The sequence below is a fragment of the Coffea eugenioides genome, chromosome 11 (assembly GCF_003713205.1).
Source record: "Coffea eugenioides isolate CCC68of chromosome 11, Ceug_1.0, whole genome shotgun sequence".
NCBI lineage: Eukaryota > Viridiplantae > Streptophyta > Magnoliopsida > Gentianales > Rubiaceae > Coffea > Coffea eugenioides.
In genome coordinates this window covers 13,228,363-13,249,025 of record NC_040045.1, presented here as the reverse complement: position 1 = coordinate 13,249,025, position 20,663 = coordinate 13,228,363, and the positions used below count along the sequence as shown (strand labels likewise).

Below are 20,663 nucleotides of genomic sequence, written 5' to 3'. Positions count from 1 at the left end.
ACTTGTATCTATTTTTGTGCACAACGTGTTGATTTCTCTTCAAATTTAACTGGAGGTGCATCTATAGGCAAATAGGGTGGTATGGTCCCGAGTAGATTACACGGATAAAATCCTAGAAAATCATTTACTCAAGCCCATAAAATTGATTTTAGTTTATAAACAAAATCTACAACTATCCAACTTACCAAAAAAAAATTTTGAAAAAAGGATCATACTTGAATTCACTTTAGATTGGTGATGTCATTAGAGCAATTATCTTACTTATGGAGTAATTCTGCTTCAAATGCCCAAACTACTTTTGAAATAATTCAATACCAAATTGCACATATGTTGCTGCGACCCCTATAATTACCGTTTCCTTCCACCGCTTCACTTGCTCAGGCCAATGACTTGCAGATCCGGACTCCATCCACCGTATAATAACTAAACCACCACATAAGACTTCCTACTGGGGTAATACATGAAAACGTTTTGTCATCATAATCTAAGAGAATAGTAAAGATTCTTAGAGAGAAATTTATTGATACTGATTGCTAAACAATAGCATGAAGTGATGAAGTTAAAGCATTTATAGGTAAGCACATGGCATTGCCGAAGGACCTTATTACACATTATCCATGATGATTACTGAATTTAAATCTTCAGAATTCGGCTTGGAAGTTGTTAGAATAGGATGGGCAGGAAGTTGTGAATAAGATAGGGAAGGATACAATTATAAGAGTTACATAAACCAAACGTGTCTGCAGTAGTTAAAATTCCATATTTTGCAATATGTCGAATTGCAATTCCGTAAGAATTAAATAAATGGCCCCGGACACTGTTGAATTAAAGTGGAGTCCAACACTATAGACTACCTATCCTTCGTAACATTATAATCTACCTAGAATAAAGAGGAAGAATGATTGGTCCAAAAAGTTAATGGTCGAGATTAGACATGCGAAGGATCGATGCTTAAGAAGAAGTGTAAAATACAAAATAAATCCCTATTATTAAGCTAATCTACGAAAAAGCTTCTATGATTTTAAATTATATACTCCTTGAACTAATTTGAAACCGCAATAGAAATTATCATAACTAATAGAAGCAGAGGAAATAACACAATTTCTTTTACATATATATACATATAAGCAAAAAAAAAAACCTTCTAACAAACATCCTAGTTAAGCAAACCTATGAAAAAACCCCTTGTGGTTAGTTAATCCAACCTACGGAAAAATCCCTTATGATTACCAATTGCTTCTCCACCTTCTATGGCCACCCTCCCCTCTACCACATCACCTATTCGTCTCCTTTTTCCTCCTCTCTCTTTCTCTTTCTTTCCTTCCCCTGCACCCCCCTATTCCCTCCCGTTGCAGTCCCCTTTTCGCATCTCTTCACCTGCTTCCCATGACCAAAATTATCATAGGAGGGAGGGCATGGGGTGCGAGAAAGGGGCAATCTGGTCGTGATCCCTTCCCTGCACCCGTTTCCCTCTCTCCCATGGCTAGCTATGGTCGCTGAAACGAGAGAGAGTTCGGAGAAGTAGAAATGGCTGGGAGGAGACGAGAGGGAGCGGGATGCAAGGGAGAGGAGAAGAGGGGGAGGAAGGTGTTGTGATAGAAGGGAGGATGGCGGTGGAAGGTGAACAGTGATGGTGGAGGAAGAGATGAGGGTGGTATTTTATTTCTTTTTATTTATCTTGTGTATGCAAATTAGGTGAGCTATATTTGGGCATTTTTATTTATCGATTTTGTGTGTAGAAATAAGTTGACTTGTATTTGGGATTATTTATTTATTTATTTTATGTATAGAAATGAGGTAAATTGTGTTTGGGAGTTTTGGATTGTTTTTGAGAATTTTATGAGCTCTAAGGGATTTAATATGTATATTAGCTAAAAATTTGATTTTAAAAGTTATTTCCTAGTTCAAGCACACTCAGACTCATTAATTTAAATGATTTTTATCGATCTTTCACATTAGTTCAAACCATGAAGTACCAAATTGTATGATTTGAAATATTCATAGGGAGTTTTTTCTATAGGTTTGCTGAATGGCAGGGGACTTCAAACCATAGAGGGCTTTTTCAAACCAGGAGATTTTTCTGAAATATAATTCTAAGTGTACAATAGGTATATCTACTGAAAATTTGAGTGTTTCTAGTACAAATGCTAGCAAAAGAAAAGCGTGTATTTCAAACTAATTAATTCAAATGATTTTCACTCCTTTTTTAAATTAGTCTATATCACGGGTACTGAAATATATAATTTGAAACTATACGAGGCTTTTTTTTTTGTAGATTTACTTAATTGCAGGAGATTTTTCCTGTATATTACCTAAGAAAAACCACAACAGCATTTAAAGAAAGGGATAATTTCATAAACCACCCTTGGGCTTTTATAACAATTTCGCTTAGCATCCCTCTTATTTTAAATATTACACTTGTTTTCCTTGTTTCTAGGAAATGAGGATACTAGCCTTAACTTAAAACTCAATTTACATACCAAATAAGAGACCTAACATAATTGAAGAAGAAGGAAACACGACGCAAGTTACATTCTTTTCAAGCTTTTTATGTTTCTTTCTTTCTTTTTTGTGCCTTGTTACAGTGATCCTTGATGTACTTTAAGCCATTTTGCATCATTGCCTGATCATTTTTTTGAATCAATGAAAATGTTAATTCTTGCTTTAAAATAAAAAGTCTATGGAACTACTTCATATATTTATTAATCACATTTTGTTCTTTTTCATTTATATTTTTTAGCTGGTTTTTTTTAAACCTTCCCACCCTTCCCAATACCCTTCACACCCCAATTGCCAAGCGTAAAATTCAAATCCAAGATCTAATAGCAGGAAAAACGCTAATAGCCCGTTTTGGTAGCTAGTAATTTGTGTGATTAGGGAACATCATTCAAAACTTTTCTCACATTTTGCCAAATGAATTTTTTCCTCCTTCACCTTTAAAATGTTAACTTTACGTCCTGCACAAATTCAAATTAGCAAAATTTGGTACCAACCTAAGTTTTCGATCACTTGTTAGCCTAAAATGATCACGTGATTCACATGTGGTCATTTTTTGTGTACAAAATGTCAAAATCCACTCTTTTAGTAGTAAAACATGAATATGGATTGGGTCAAATCTCATTTTTTTGGGGAAAAAATGAATATAGTTCAAGTCATTATCATACTTTTTACGGGAAAAATGAATATGAATCAAGTCATTTGTTTAACTACAAATGGAATCTAACTTTTTTGCATTAAAAAATAATTATGTGTGGATCATGTGATAGATTCAAGGTAAAAAATAATCGAAAATTTAAGTTGGGACCAAATTTTATCGATTCAATTTTATATGGGACATAATGTTACTATTTTTAAAAAAAAAAAAAAAACATTTGGCAAAATGTGAGACACATTTTGAATGATTTTTACTTGTGGCCATTATGGTGGCAAAAGTATTAGCAGTAGTGGTCTTATGGTGTTGGTAGTGGCAAAAGTATTAGCAGTACTGGTTTTGACACTTAAAATGAAAGCATTAGAGTAGTTTGTTTTCTTCTTCTCTTTTTTTTTTTTAGCAAAAGGGTAGATTGGGTATTTAATTTGATTTTGTTACCCAAATAAGGTATCAGCAATATTCAAAATAAGAGGGGCGTTAGGTAAAATTGTCATTAAACCTCAAGGGAGGTTCCTGAAATTATCCCTGAAAGAAAACATAAAATCCTCATTTTATTTTTATTTATGTGCATAAGTGTATATTTATGAGTGACTATTTATACTTTGGGCATATCAATTCATACATGAATGCTAACATGTGTGAACTCAATTTTGTTAGGCCCTGATGTGCTTGCATCAACCTTCGTGAAACAAAGCATATTCTTTCTTTCTCTGGATATCTCCGCCCCATTTGAAAAAAGACGCCAGCTAGAGTCCAATTAATACGTCGGACCTACACACACACACACGCATTCCGTCCTGCGACTTTAAGCAGTCTAGCCATGAACTCAACCCTTGACATGTTCACATTTGTCATGGAAAACATGGAAATTGAGAGAGAAAGCAAGAGAAGGAAATCAACTTCAAATGATGAGCATCATCACCCAGGACCAGGAAATTGTTTTGAAAATCTACCTCAAGAAGTTGCTCTCGACATAATTTCCAGACTATACATAAAGTCCGTCATCCAATTCAGGTTTGTTTGCCGAAGTTGGAACAAGTTGTCACATGATCTTGATCTTGTTAATTTGCATCTCACGCGTGCATTAGAAAACAAGGACATATCTCTGATCTTTCATTGCGATTATCCTGTAAACAATCAACTTTATTTTGTTGAATTTGCTGATCAGAATCCTGACAAAGATGTATTAAGAAAAATTCAGACTCCTTTTTCCACCTTCATGCCTGAATTTCAAGTCGTTAGCTCTTGCAATGGCCTACTTTGTTTGTCCAACTCTTTGTTTCATGATGGACCATATGTTTATAATCCTTTTACGGGAGATTATAAAGTGCTACCAAAATCCACTGAATTCCAGGACCAAGATGTTGTATTAGGATTTGGATTCCATCCTAATACCAATGAATATCGTGTAATAAGGATAGTCTATTATTGGAATTTGTATGAATTACCTCCACGTATGTCGCGAAGGTTCAGGTATCGGAATTTTCCAGGATCAGAAGTTCAAATATTTTGCCAGGGCAGTGAAAAGTGGAGGGTTATCGGAGACATACCTTATAAACTAGATCAATCATCAGGAGGGGTATTTGTCAATGGAAAGCTTCATTGGGTAAGTCTATGGGGCAAGAATCACTGTCGACGTGACCGAATTCTCGTGTCATTTGATTTATCTAATGAGATTTTTAGTGAAGTTCCATTGCCTGAAAATGATGTCAACCTATTCAGGCACAGATACTCTCTCAGTGTTCTGGGAGGGTGTCTGTCTATTGTTCATCCTTCGTCTACAAATTATTGGGTTCAAGACATTTGGATCATGAAAGAGTATGGCGTGAAAGAGTCCTGGGAGAAAGTTTTCAGCATCGGGGCTTATGATGTGACGAGATATAGGTCTCCAGAAATGCGACGAACATACAGGATCTGGAAGAATGTAATTAATCAACGATATGTTCGCGTACTTTGCCTTCTCAGCAATGGTGAGATCTTGTTGCAGTATAGATGGGGAGCTCTAGTTTCCTACAATCCTGAGAATGGCATGTTTAAGGACATAAAGTTCCCAGGAATGCCTAAATTCTTTCATATCACTGTGCACATTGGCAGCCTGAGCCGAGCAAATGCCGCTTCGATGTTAATGAATCTCAATTGAACTGGAAAAACTTGAACATATGTACAGAATAAATGACTTTGATGGTTAGATTGCTTAGGTCCTTTGCCTTCTCAGAAATAGTGAGATCTTGTTGATGGTTAGTTTGCTTAGTTAATACATGATATAATTCATACATTTACTGGTGTATTCAGTGTAGTTATTAACGAAGTATCAAGTCTTTGTTTTACAAAACAGCTAGCGTATCTATAACGAGGATGATTCGCATGTCATCTTTCCTAGTCGTCTTACTTCTTTTCGCTCCAAGATAATCATGAAAAGTATTGGAAAATTGCTATGATCCAGAAAGATAAGATGCTTACAACATCTATCATTAGAAAAAGCCAAAAAGGTGTGGCAAAAAGAAAAATGGATCTTTAAGTAGAGCAATAATGATGACAATCCCTGTGCATTCGAAAAGGATCGTTTACCAATATAATCCTCTATTTATTGATAATTCGAAACAAGTCCAGCATGTTTTAGCCTTCCAAAAAAAAAATTTGCCATTTGAAATATTCATTTAAAGTCGCTGTTTCAATCAGCAACTTCAAATTTGCTAATCCGTATGGTGACTTTAATGGAGTCACACCTTGTACTATAGGTATCAAAGTAGTTGTAATATTGACTTGTCCAAACTCGCCCCCACTAATAAGTGAATTTGGGTATGCAGTGAATTTTGAAAGGGTTTAGATTTATGACTCAATTAAACTCAATTAAAAATAATTGGTAGGTAATAGATTGACTCATAACCATCTATATACATTTAAAAATAATTGGATATTTAATCCCAAGCTTTGGTGGATGTTAAACGGATAAATTTGAATTTTTTATCAATCCAATAATAATAAAATATTGTTATTTCTTATGAAACAACATCCAAAAGAACAAGAAAAAAAGAGCAAGTAAAAATTCAAGTGGGTCATAAATGAGTAATTAGTTATATACCCATACTCATTTATTGAATGAATATAAATAAGTTGACTCATTTGATTCATTTATTAAATCGGTATAGATGAATTGATTCAATTATATCCATTACTCAATTATAACCTATCCGGACCTGCTTAAGTCATCCATTTTTTACGCCTCCTACCATGTAGTGTGGTTCTTAGCGATAGTTATGAATGCAAATAACAAGGAGGTTAAAAGTTATAAATGCAATGTGGCAAAATTTCAGTAGTTTTGCGAAGAGGAAACCAATTCTCAAGTATGGCCATACTTTAGTTCCACATCTTCATACTGTTTTCTTTTAGAAAATACTTTTATCTTTTTGCATATATTCACTCTATGAAAAACCCACAAAAACCAAGTAAAGACATTTAGAATATAGAGGATGCAAATTTTAGTTGCTTGCTAAATAGAAATAATGGATGAACTCTAACAATAAAATGGAATATGACCTAGTAAAAGATCAATATAGTGAACTATTTTACCAAAAGGTTGTTGGTAAAGGGACATAAAATCACCATTTCAAGAAGCATATCATAGACACACTTGCAATTAGCAAATTTTAAAGTCATTATTGCAAATAGAAAAACTCTAATTTAGAAAGATGCAAAAATTTTAGGGTGCAAAAGTATAGACCCAATATAGTATAGGAATCTAAGTTGCAATTAATCCTGAAATAAAATAGAGCACCATGCTGTGGATTCCCATACTCCGTAATAGCATCAAACCTTGCATCATCATTCCACGAACAAAGCATATTCTCTTTCCTTCTCTTGATACTTCAATACCGACAAATAGCAAAAAAAAACACCGATTACGGTCCAATTAATGAGTCAAATCAACGTCTCCCCCAAGTTTTTCCTAATAGCATTATAATTAGAGTTAATTACGTTTACCTCCCTTGAGATTTAACCAAACTACGAATCAAACCCTCAAGCTTGGACAAACTACTAAAAGGTCCCTCAGGCTGTTTAATGCATAACAAGTAACTCTTATCGTTATATTGCCAACGTTGACTGATACACAGTGAAGGATGTCAACATGAAATTTTCGTGAAAGTCCAAAATTAACCTCAAAACCCTACTTTGTCTTCTTCTCCCTGCTTTCTCTATACTAGTTTGAGATTTCAACTACTGGCAGTCAATAATTCCATGTCCATCACTTGAATCTTTTTTTTTTTTTTGAGGGTTCAAATACCTTTATATCTTCAAAGTAGTAACTCCCACCAAAATTACAATCAATGTTAGACTCGTAGAAATTTTCACCTTTGCACAAAAAAAAAGAAAAAAGAAAAACTCAGTTCCCATGATAAAGGTGAAAAAATAGGGGGAGAACAAAGAAAAGCTCCATAAAACATCACAAAATATGCATAACTTACAGCCTTACATTTAACCACCAACAAACTCAAATCAATAACCGAAAGCATAAACTTATCGTCATAAGGTCTCAAACTGATCTAGACCTTGTTATGCCAACACCAAGATAGAGTCCATAAATTACAATTACTTTCTCCTATTTTGGCCTTTCCAATCCTTACAATCTCTCGTTAGATGCTACTGGAATACAATCTTTTTCCTTCAAAAGGTGTATTTGAGAGTGTCAAACTGCTAATCTCTTAGTGTGCATGTGTAGTAGCAGAGAAGATGAAGAAGAGGGTGTCTATTGAGGTAAAGAGATGGAGGCAAATTGTGTTGGGAGCTAGTGGAGAGAGGTGATAAAGGCAAAAGAAGATCGATGCTTCAGTATCCCTCTCATTATCTTTTTTTTATTTATTAAATAGGCAGTCATTAATTTATTTATATTTTACTTTCTTATTTTTTCATAGTTACTCTTTGTCTGTTTGATATCTCTCAACATGTATTTTTCTTCATTTTCTTAATTTTTTTTGCAGCAAATTTTTTACTCTTAATGTTACTATTTGTCCTTTTCTTTAGCTTTGCTTGCTAAGATACTTCATTTCTCCTTTGGACATTTTTTTTATGCCTAAATATTAAGTTCTTTTATAACAATAGTCTTGTTTTTGTTTTGAAGGGCAATTTTATCATCTTGTGACATCAGTTAACAGAGTTTATGAACCGTCAATGACAAGGGGGTAAATGTTATTTGGACAAACTACAAGGTTTGTTTGGTAATATGGACAAAGCTCGAGGGAAGTAAGTGCAATTAACCCTTATAATTAAGTCCAACTGACCTAAAGCAGTCCAGCCGCCACCTCGAACCTTGAAACGTTCACATTTTCTACTACCATCATGGAAAAAGACATGGAAATTGAGAGAGAATCCAAGAGAAGAAAATCAACTCCAAAAGAACATCATCAGCCTGGAAATAATCTTTATAGTCTACCTCAAGAAATCGCCCTCGACATAATTTCCAGACTACACGTAAAATCCGTCATCCAATTCAGGTATGTTTGTCGAAGTTGCCACAAGTTGTCACTTGATCAAGATCTTGCTAATTTGCATCTCACCAGAGCATTAAAAAACAACGACATAGCCCTCATCTTTCATTGTGATTTTCCAGTGAACAATCAGCTTTATTTTGTTGAATTTTCTCATCAAGATCATGAAAAAAATGTACTCAGAAGAATTCATACTCCCTTTTCTAGTACTTTGCCTGAATTTCGAATTGTTAGCTCGTGTAATGGCCTGCTATGCTTGTCGAGTACTTTGGTCAATGATGGACCATACGTTTATAATCCCTTTACCCGAGACTATAAAGTGTTACCAAAATCCACTGAATTCCAGGACCAAGAAGTGATAATAGGATTCGGAGTTCATCCTCATACCAATGAATATCGCGTAGTAAGGATAGTCTACTACTGGAATTTATATGAATTATCTCCACTCAGATCGCTGAGATTCAGGGCTCAAAATTTTCCAAGATCAGAGGTTCAAGTATTCTATCAGAGCAGTGAAAAATGGAGAGTTATTGTTGGAGACATACCTTACAAGCTAGATCAGTCATCAGGGGGAGTTTTTGTAAACGGAAGGCTTCACTGGGTGAGTATATGGGGAAAGAATCATGCTCGTCGGGAACGGATTCTGGTGTCATTTGATTTATCTGATGAGCTTTTTAGAGAAGTCCCACTGCCAGAAAATCATCTTTACTTAATCCGACACCGGTATTCTCTCAGTGTTCTCGGAGGTTTTCTGGCTGTTGTTGATCCTTCAAATACTAATTACGGGGCTCAAGACATTTGGATTATGAAACAATACGGGGTGAAAGAGTCCTGGGAGAAAGTTTTCAGCATTGGGGTTTATTATGTGACGACATTTCAGTCACCAGAAATGCAGCAAAAATACAGGATTTGGAAGAATGTACTTGATGAACGATTTGCCCGGGTTCTTTGCCTTCTGAAAAATGGCGAAATTTTGCTGCAGTACAGATGGGGAGCCCTAGTTTCTTACAATCCTGAGAGTCGAATGTTTAAGGATCTAAGGTTTAAAGGGATGCCTAAATTCTTCCATACCGTTGTACACGTTGGAAGCCTGAGCCAAGCAAATTAATGGCCTTCTGGTCTCCGGGGATCAAATATAATAGCAGAATTTAAGATATTGACAGTAGGAAGGACCTTTATGATTTGCTTGATTGAAGTGTTCAATTATGTAGTTAATTCATCAAATGGTTTGTCACCAAAGTGGTAAGGTTATAGTCTGGTTGTGATTCTCATCTGGACATCTTCTCCACACCGATATACCTTACACTCCCTCCCCTGGCTATTGTCTGTTGCGATGGCTGTAATTCTCTTCCTAGCTACCAATATAGATACCATAGTTTGAAATGGCATATTTTGATTTTTGTCATAGGTTTTGAAGTAAGATTCTCAATATCTTTTTTGTTGTCGTAAATGGTGATGAATCTACCGGGGTATTGATTGGAATGATCGATACATATTGCTGAATTCAAGATCAGAATCCATTACCGCGTTGAGGAGTTTTGAATATGAGAAATACAAAAGATAAACTGCAATTTTAAATTTGTGTTTGGGGGGAGAGGGGAAGCGGGGGTGTGTGGGGGTTTGGAGAGGGTAGAATACACTAAAAGAAAGTAATTTTAGAGGGTAAAGTAGAAATTTTATGTTGCACCTATACCTCAGTTAACAAGTGTCTTGAGTGGCTTGGACTGATGCTGCACCTATTAAAAGTTCAATCCATATGGCTGTAAATGAGTTTAATGAAATCAAACACCTTGGTGTTCAATTTTGGTTTGTTTATTTTTTGAGTCAAGTTTGAATAGTTTGAATTTTTACCTAGAAAATCCAATTTTAAGTTAATCAAAGTAAGCTCGAATCGAATTTGAAAGTTCATCGAACATGAAATGCTATTTAGTAGGTTTGATTAATTAGCGAATCAAGTTAAAATGAACTCTTACCGAACCAAATTTGATTCGAGTATCAAATAGTTTAGTTTGTCTTTCAACCATATTATTGAGTTATCCTTTTTACCCACGTGAACATATCTTGAGACTGTTTTGCGAAATCTGGAGTCTCCTCTTTAACATCCCCCCCCCCCCCCCCCCCCCCACAACACACAAAAAAAATCATGTCTTTATAAATTCTTATAAGTGAAACTTACGAATCATTGAATTGATACTACACTATGACTAAGGCCTTGTTTAATAATCCAATTTATCACTTAAAATTAATGGTTTCAGATTTTAATATGTTCACACGTGTTTCATAACAAAAAATTAAACATTTAAATTAATTAAATGACATTGAATTTTTTAGGCAAAATTTACTTCCAAAAATAAGTGATAAACTATTCACTTATCACTCAGGGTGTGTTTGTTTGGACATAAAATGTTTTCCAAATTTTCCTGTGTTTGGTAATCATTTAACTTGGAAAAAAAAAATTCTGTGGAGAAAATATTTTACTTCACTTGGTGGAAAATAATTTCCTCTTTTGAGTTACTGAAGTTATTTTTCTTCATTGAAACGCACGGCTCTTTTGAGTTACTGAAGAAAATAACTTCACTTGGTGGAAAATAACTTCCTCCTTTGAGTTACTGAAGTTATTTTCCTTCATTGAAATGCATGGCTCTTTACAATAGAGCTCGCTGCTACTCCCACATTCTAACAAAAACAAAGAAAGAATTTGCGGCTAAAGATACAGAAAGTGAGCGATGGAGATTGGAGAGATTGAAAAATCACCAACAATATAAGGCTCTGCTTGGATTGCATTTTCCATCCGAAAATGCTATTTTCTGCAGAATGGGTCCCACAAGCCTTCTACGGAAAACATCCAACATTTTTCACAGCGTCGGAAATTACCCACCAAAAAACACTTGAACGTTACAACTGTAGCAGACAAGACATATAACTGTGAAAGCCTCACTTTATTTCCTTTCTGCTAAACGGTCAGGAATCTTGCAACATCACCCATTTGGCTTAACTTTTGAATCAAAAGATAGCCTTTGAACCGTATTGCTTCTCCGCATCTAATTACTTTCCTCTTTGGAGATCTTGGCATCATTCACATCCCAAGATTTGCCTATCCAAATGCATCAGACTAGCAACCATTAAGCTTGGTCGGCTGTAGATTGTGCCGGGTGGAGCGTACTGAGCTTGGCGTGCGCTTGCTGCTACTGCTATTCAAACGTTGCTACGTGACGGCGGTGGCTCAAGGTTGTTTCTGCGGCGGAGATACTACATACCAGGTAGGTAGCCCTTTTACTTCCATTAGATCGAAAACCTTCATTGTTGTTGAAGAGGATTACAACACTGCTGCACAAAGTTAGGGTCAGTAATTGTGAAAATTGAATGGGCGTGTAATTTGGGGTTAGGTGTACGGAACCACCGAAATTGAAGGCCATGCTTACCTTGGTTGTTTGGCTGCAAAAATTGACGATCCGTTTAACCAATGCAATGAGATGAGATCTTTGTATTTGTGGGTAATGTGGAGTGCACATTGTACTGAATGCACCTACATTTATGCTATTTCCCTATTGGTTCGTGAAACAAAGCTCCCTACCCTGCTTAATCCCCCATAATTTTTGGTTAGTTTGTCGATTGGCTTGGGTGTACATATCAAACTTTGGGAGGGAAATTTGCTGGTTTGCTCTGTAGTAGCGCACGATAATACTGAACCTATGTTTTGTTGTGGCCATGGGCTCTGACATACGAGTACCCCTTACGCGAGTGTGGTTACGGGTTGCAATTTTGTCTATGCTTTTCAGTACGAATCTTTTTATTACAAAACACAGATATGAAGCTTGATACGTAGAGTAGATTTGATGCCTTTGTTTGCCATACTCTTGCTTCTGAACACTCCAGTTAATGAGGTAAATCATGTTTTGTGTATTATGTGTGCCATGGATGTCCATTATTACTATCAATGCTTGTTAGCAAGTGTAAAGTAATACAACATTTTCATATCCTGAAATGTCAAAAAAAAAAAAATTAGCAGGTTTGAACTGTGGATTCCGTTAGTGGATCCAGTTTAAGGTATTTTACAAAGTTTTTGGTTTATTTATCCAAACCACTGTGTAATGCATATCGAAACAGGCCAGATGGTTGGTTAATACTACCAATGACGTCTTTTGTTTTATGCCTTTCGGCAACAGAAAACTTTTTTGCAACGTCCTTGTTTTGGTTGCATTCCTTCCAGGCATTGGCATACCCTCTGATCTGTGCTGCATCTATTTCGATCGCCTGCACACCGTTTGATGTCTTCGAGTCCCCATAAAATAAAAGGTGAAATACTTACGTTTGCCTTGTATTCATGGGATGGGATAATTAGTTTGCTTGTATATAAGTCACTGCTTTGGGTCATATTTACACGTACTTAGCCTTATTTTTCCTAACAGTACCACCTATAATTTAGGAACCTCCCCTACGCCGTGTTCTAGTACGAGCATTTCTGCTCAATCAGAGAGTGGATCAAACGATCTTGACGGGTGCTTGAAGTACTATCACAATCGTACTTTAGTGCAGGTGTTTCAAAGACTGCCCTATTTGATTTGATTGATTTTTTAATGCCTTTGCATATTGCCACTAATGGTCGACTGATTCAGCTGTATTTGGAAATTACGTGTTAGATGGCCCAAGGCAAGACTAATGATAGTGGGGGTTCTAGTGCCATTGCCAAGTGGGAATACGAAATAGAGTGCTATTATGTTCAGCTGTTGCAGGAACACAAGGAAGTTGGCAACTTGTCCAAAAATAACATAAATGCCTGTGTGTTTGAGGATGTCCGGAATAGACTGAACATGAGGTTTTGCTATAAGTCATACGACTGTGACCAAGTCAAAAGAAAGTACTACAGTTTCATGAGGGTTGCACGGCTATTCAAGGAAGTTGGTAACCAAACTGGCGTAGGGTGGAATGAAACATTAAAGTGCTTCTCTGCACCAGATTATGTTTGGAGATACTATGGCCAGGTTAGGGACTTGCACTTAGTCAATCCATTTTATCAAATTGGGCAATTCATCGTCTATGTCCTGTCCAGAAGTGTCTTAATTTGATTAATTACCATTTACGCCTAAGTTTCCACTTATATTTTGTTTAGGACAAAGATATAAGTCTTATCAAGAATCGGTCCAGCGACCATTACTGGAATTTGGTTGAACTTTTTGAAGATATTGGCGCCCTAGGAACTTACGGCCAGTCTTCCAATGACCCACCTGTAACTGGAGAAGAGGCGCGATCAAGGCAAATGAACTATGGTAGAAATGTCGGTGACTGCACAATAGGTACTGAGGGGTCTATGCCAGGGTTGGAAATTCCAATTGATGTAGACGCTGAGAACTGCGATGCAGTCTCTGACGAGGAGCCACAACGCCGGAGTGGCAAGAAGGGGAAGCAGAAGAATAGTCGAGGTACCTCTTCTGTGCAAGAGGGTTCAAGGTCTTTGTCTGACAAGAGAAAGCGTGATGAAATATATGATCGTGCTTACGAGGAGTTTGGCCTTGCAGCTAAGGCAAAGCGTGAATACTACTCCAGTAAGTCTGGATCATATAATTCTCCTGACCCCAATTCTCAGGACTCCGCCGGCAACTGTGTAAAAGAAGTGGACAAATTAAAAACCTTCCTTCTTGAAGGCCAGGCCAATAAGGCATACGGTTTCTTTAAGGAAGATGTATGGAGGCAGATGTTTATAGCAATGTCCCCTGACCAGAGGATTTCATGGATTAATAGCCTGTAACAGCATCTTTGAAATCATGTTATTCTCCAGACGGAACCATTTTGGCGTTGTACTTGAGAGCACTTGGTCTAGTTTTTAAATAGTCTGTTGTACGCTTATGTAGAACTGTCCCACGTACTAATTGGTGGTTTAGTCCAAACTTAGATGTTGTTCGAAATTGTTGTTCATTGCTTTGTATGTCAAAACAGAAGTTTTAGAATTGGCAATGAAAGAAACAGAAGGATGGTATGTTGTGGTTAACTTAATGGCATGGCATGTTACACAATAAGTACTTCTATTACTAATGCGTAGCTGGCCTAATGAACTGGAGATGTAATGAATTTTTTTTTTTTTGGAGTTGAAAGTCCTTTCAACATTGTAACCAGAATATTATACAACAGTAGGACTTCCTACGTCTTCTCTCTTCTTCTGGTTTTAAAAAAATCAGATGACTTCTACCTCTCTTGCCTCTAGCTCTCTTGGCGCCGGTACTTTATGCTGTTAAATCACCCAAAACTTTGCTGAAGCTGAGGAATAGAAAGTAACTATTGTTACTATGACCATGCTAGTGCTTAAGTAAAGCTGAGAGAGTTAGTAAGGATATATCCCCTGCCGTACAAGACAAACATGAAAAACTGGTCCTACCATATGAAGTCTGGGCAAATGCTGATATAGATCCAGTGATTTTAAGGCCCAGCATTACAAGCTTAATATAATTTTCAGACTCTGTATACAAACAACTTTAAGGGATATAAAATAGTACTAGTTTACATGAGCTTGGTTGGTACCTCAATTTGCTCGCTTCCATGATTTCCAGGTTAGATTCAGTAGTCAAAACATTGTTAGATTTAGTTGGAATTAGGGACCCCGCATAGTTTATTTGGGTACTTAGGTAAAGACTATCAATATGACCAAAAAGAATAAACTTAGGATGCAAAATCTGTGTTCACAAATGGGTCGAGGCAATAGGACAAGGCAAACTGAATAAAGGACTATATAACCGACTAAGGGTTGCAAGTTAACCACAAAATGTAAAGGACCACAGCTAGTACATTTCATAGTCAGTGGGGAACTGATTTTGATCCGAGCTACAACTATATAACTAAATGTGCAAGCTGTTTTCACATGTTGTTGCCTCTGGCAAGTATGGATTGCAATGTCCACATGTTGTAGGTTTAACTTACATATAAATAAATGTCCCACGAACTTGTAAAAATGGATTTCAGCATTGTCAGCTTGTACACTGGGTTTCCCTTTATGCCTTATTTGCCCACCCAAATACATCTTTTCATCTCTCTCGGTTGGATATCCTTCATCTGTTGAACCTTCCAACACGCGCTGTTTAACTTTGTAGATGATAACCGGAGACCATATTGTTTGCAGATAAAATCCACAATGCAGAATATAGTTGGAGAACAACATAGTGATTCATCGTCCGATGATGAAGAACTTGAGTTCTTAGCTTTGTTTGGTGTGAATGCACCTTTGAATGCACGATACAATGTAGCTGGTGTGGGTGGCGAAAAGCGTCGTTTTTATGACGGGGCAAAAAGTGGACAGGACTGGATCGATGACCTTAAAGCAGGACATCATGACAGAATGCTAAATGCCATGAGGATGAATGTTCCTTCTTTCTTAAAGCTATGTGAAATTTTAGTCAACGGAAATTTCATTAAACAAGATTATCGCAAAAGGGTTCAGGCTGAAGAGGCTATAGGCATGGCTCTACATTGTGTGAGCCATGATGAACGGCATCGAAATCTTGCCGAGAGGTTTCTCCACTCCACTGAAACGATCCATAGGAATATTAAGGAGGCATTGCAAGCTATTGTGCGTTTAGCCCCGATTCTAATACGGCCGAGGAATGAGACTGGTGTGCATCCCAAGATATACAACAGCAATGCCTTTTATCCATGGTTTAAGGTTAACAGCTTCTATTGTCCTTCCAATACCTTTTGTCCGTAATCTTGCAAGCAATTGAACAGGATACTAGATTGTGTGGTTGTTCCCCGTTTCTAATACTAATATACACTCTTTCACTTGTTTTCACATGGTAGGACTGTGTTGGCGCTATAGACGGAACTCTGATTCCCGCCAGTGCGCCACTAACTCGGCAGCGTGCTTTTCGTAGTAGAAAAGGCGAAATTTCACAGAACGTGCTAGCTGCTTGTGACCACGACATGCGATTCACTTATATTTATGCTGGTGTTGAAGGGAGTGCTCATGATGCTAGAGTTTTTCAGCATGTTGTGTTGTCCCCTGATTCTTCATTTCCAATGCCACCTGCAGGTTAAGTTATCCTTCCTAATGTTTGTCTTTTCTCAATACGAAACTGGTTTAAGTTCAACTGATTGTGTAAGCTCTCCGGGCCTAAGCAACATGGTTTCCCTTCATCTATGTCCTCAACTAGGTAAATACTATCTTGTTGACTCGGCTTACAAGAATATGCCTGGTTTTTTGGCCCCGCATAAAGGCCACAGATACCAACGAGACCAGTTTGGCGGGGGATCTGGTGGACCAAGAGGCAAGTATGAGCTTTTCAATCACCGTCACTCGCAACTCCGCAATGTCATTGAGCGGACCTTCGGCGTGCTAAAGGCTAGATTCCCAATCTTGAAAGGGCCAATGCCAAACTACTTGATGAATAGACAAGTAGAATTGGTAATTGCCTGTTGTGTATTACATAACTTTATCAGGGATGAGCATCCGCATGATGAGTTGTTTGCAAGGGAGTCCGGGGAAGATGAAGAAGATTATGCCGATCCAGGTGCACAACCCCAGCAAATTGACTTATCTGCTGCGGCACAGCGCAATTGGAATAGTTTCCGGATGGCCATAACCGATCACATGTTCGACCACCGGAATGGGAGATATGTTCCACACTAGTATGCCTGTGGTGTGCCAGTTTGATGCTCAAACTTAGCTTCAAGTGTTTCTGTACTATATGAAATATTTGTACGTAATGGCTAAAACTGTAACTCTCAACTGATGTGCCTTTTGCATTCCAATTTGCCTTTATTTTGGATATTCTGGACTGATCGCTATGTAACCTTGTGCTAAGATATGTATTTTCTCTGTTTTCACAAGCCAAGTGGGGCGAAATGAACACGAAAATTAGTCACAGGCTATAATCTTTGTTTATAGATTCTTTTGTAGCTAATGTGCTAGGCATATGTTACAAGTCTAACACAGTTGACATGTCAATATATTGATTTGCTATATGACATTAGCGAGTAAAGGAATGTTGGTTATGAGCAGCTGCATATCCTTGCTTTCATTTGTAGCCTTATAAATAGAGTTGCAATTTTACTCCGTACTATGGCCAGGTGTAGAATGTCATGATGCAATGGCTGAACCTGAGGTATGAGTAGCAGACATTGTTATTTCAATGTAGGACTTATTTTTATATCTGCTGCATTTATCAATGGATTCCTGTCAATTTTTGTATTCCCCCGTTCATAATGGCCACTCATGTTAATTGACTGGGGCCTCTGTTTAGCTGTGCAACCAGCAATCTGCCACATATCAAACTGAGCTTTGTTGCACTTCGTAACTCAAGGCTGTTTAGCAACATTACCCAGGCAAAACTGCACCTTTTAGTTCCACGTTTATAGCAAATGCGAGGAATGTTCATAGCAAGCTTTGAAATGATCATTGCAATCTCAGGTCAGGAAACTACCCTATTCGCTTGGCGTGCCATTGTTTTATGTTCTGGTTTTCATAAAAGGCTCATGCAGGAGAATTTGGATGCTGATTTTAATTTACTGCCCTCGTAGCCTTCACCTTTGCATATTATGGATCCGGATCATAGTCCCAATTCTCCTGACCGTTACAGCCATAATTGTCTATTTTAAATCGATTGCCGAGACTATGTTTCAGATAAGCTAGCTGATTGCCTAACCAACAATCAAAAGGTTGGCGCCATATTTTCCAGTGAATTTTGCAGCAATCCAAACAACATACTTGAACAAGTGCAATCCAAACAAGTTTCCATGTTTTCCGTCGGAAAACAACAGTGATTTTCCATCGGAAAATCGCAATCCAAACGCCACCTAATTATTTCTGACGGCAACCATCTCCAACTCTAGCGAGGTGCCTTGGTGAGATTCTTATTTACGGTTTTATCTTGAATATCTTTTATTTTTTTCCCAAAAAAATCTGATAAAATTGGTTTCTCCAGTCTAGGATTCTATCGATATTTTTTTTATTTTATTGCTATAATTCTTGAGAATTGTGGCACTAGTTTCACGGAGGAATTTGGGTTTTTTCTGAAAAATGCTTCTTTTGTTTTTAATTTTCTTCTTCTATAACTATACAAAGCTCTAGGAATTCTGGCCAAATTCACTGCTCTGGTCCCCTTTTTTGACGGTTCGGCAAAATGGGTTGCGAGTTTAATCTTATTCTCTTAATTTTAAGGCCAAAATGAGTAAGTTTAAGCTAAGCACATAACATGTAATTAACTAATATCTAAACACATAAAAACATGTACAGCACCTTAAGAGTGAAGTAAAACAGAATGATTAATTCCAAAGCTTCCATTGGAATTGGAAAAGCCAAGCCACAACGCACCTGCGGCCCCAATAATAACAAAATAAAAAGTAATTAAGTGAAAAGAAAAGAAAAAGAATACAAAAATTACATGCACCTATGCCGGTTAAGGGTTACATTATTCCTAAAAAGAGAAAATAAAATTAACTACAACTTGACCAATTGAAATGCTATTTAAACTAATAGTTAACTAGTTCAATTCTAGGGACCTAATCCAAACTACCTAAAGCAAGCTCCAGGGGACAAATTATAAAGTCCTAAAAATTGGGGCTAAGTCACAAAGAAAGGGAAATTTAGGGACCGAAATTGTAAATCTCTAGAAATACATCATCTTCTTCCTCAATTCAGAATAACTGTTGCTGCTCTGTTTCCTCTCGTCCCGCGAAGTTCGCCGGCTTCCGGTGACAACAACTCCGTGGCTCCTCTCTCTCTTGCACACGAACATCTCACACGATCACATAGCTAGATCCGCAGCAAAACATAAAAATAAAAATAATTTTTAAAAAAATCAAACGTTCTCTCTCGGCCCTCTTGGTTTTCCGGCATCGTTCACGATCTCCGATCAACTTTCAATTGACCGGAATTGCTCCCCCACATGCTCAGATTCATCAATTTGTCCATATAACTCAATTTCTCATTTGGGGCCATTATTGGCGCAACAAAACTTTACAAATCTAGGTCTAATTGAGGTGCCGCTTACACAAATAACGAATGTCAGTCCACCTAAATCCCATTCCACCATAGACAAATCATATCATAGACAACAAGCAAAAGGGAAATTTAAAGGGAAGGGAGATTCATCGATACTGCGAAGAAGCCAAATTCTTGAACATAATATCAAACAGGTGAGAGAAAAATTCAAACAACATATGGAGCAACGAAGTTTCATAGTGCTTTTCCAGTTATGACCCACGGTAGTGGTGGCGGTGGTCGTGGACTCCGTCAATAGCAACAGCAGCGCAGCTCCTTGTTCCTACTCCTCGGACTCCCTTTTTGGGCTTTTCTTTTCTCCGTTTTTTCCTTTTTTTTGGGTGTTTTTCTTTTTCTGGTTCTTTCTTCCTACTTTAATGGATTTAAAACTCTAGAAGATTTTGAAGGACCTGCGCAAAGCAAACTACTGGCCTCTTGGTCTCCAGGCATCACCGGACATAGCAGAATTCAACATATTGGCACTGGCAGTAGAGAGGATAACCACCGGCCTTTGCCACCACTAATGCATTAAGGTTCGGTGGTGTGGGAGGCAAGCCACTACCAATGTATCAAACCTTGCATCCTATCAATTTGTCGCGTTAAAGTGGTTCTGCTTAAAAATCCTGATGAATGTATAGTGCACTCGTCTAATAGTGGTTGAATTCTCTCCAAATTATTCTTGGACATTTTCAAGTCCTCTCCCTAGTGTAGAATAATTTATCGTATCAACAAAAAAAAAAAAAAAAAAGACAGTAGAGAGGACCATAACCAATAAGCCAAAGCACATTGCCCACCAAAAAGGTTTTGGAACAAATCTCTTTGAATTGTAGGTCGAGAATTCAAATCTTACCTTTCTTAAAAAAAAATTAAAGGAAATGTTAGAGTACCCCTTTAATTTAGTCAGGTCTGTTATCTCCTTACATAACCTCTTTAGATTCCCCCTCCTATAAAATAGGATATGATAAATTAGTTTATAGAAATGTTATCTGTTATCTCCTTACATAACCTCTTTAAATTCCCCCTTCCTATAAAATAGGATATGATAGATTTGTTTATAGAAATGTTA

General features: G+C 37.2%; 3 protein-coding genes across 3 annotated transcripts; all 3 read left to right on the top strand.

The window, feature by feature from the left end:
- Positions 1-4,013: 4,013 nt before the first annotated feature.
- LOC113751980 (F-box protein At3g07870-like) lies at positions 4,014-5,291 on the top strand. Its single transcript, XM_027296125.1, has one exon. It carries the CDS (start codon positions 4,014-4,016, stop codon positions 5,289-5,291), a length of 1,278 nt encoding a protein of 425 aa, XP_027151926.1.
- Positions 5,292-8,475: 3,184 nt separating this feature from the next.
- Positions 8,476-10,039, top strand: LOC113753996 (F-box protein At3g07870-like). Its single transcript, XM_027298294.1, has 2 exons — positions 8,476-8,640; positions 9,085-10,039. Exons 1-2 carry the CDS (start codon positions 8,486-8,488, stop codon positions 9,740-9,742), a joined length of 813 nt encoding a protein of 270 aa, XP_027154095.1. The 5' UTR covers positions 8,476-8,485; the 3' UTR covers positions 9,743-10,039.
- Positions 10,040-15,754: 5,715 nt separating this feature from the next.
- Positions 15,755-17,245, top strand: LOC113751979 (putative nuclease HARBI1). Its single transcript, XM_027296123.1, has 3 exons — positions 15,755-16,282; positions 16,417-16,648; positions 16,770-17,245. Exons 1-3 carry the CDS (start codon positions 15,755-15,757, stop codon positions 17,243-17,245), a joined length of 1,236 nt encoding a protein of 411 aa, XP_027151924.1.
- Positions 17,246-20,663: the final 3,418 nt, after the last annotated feature.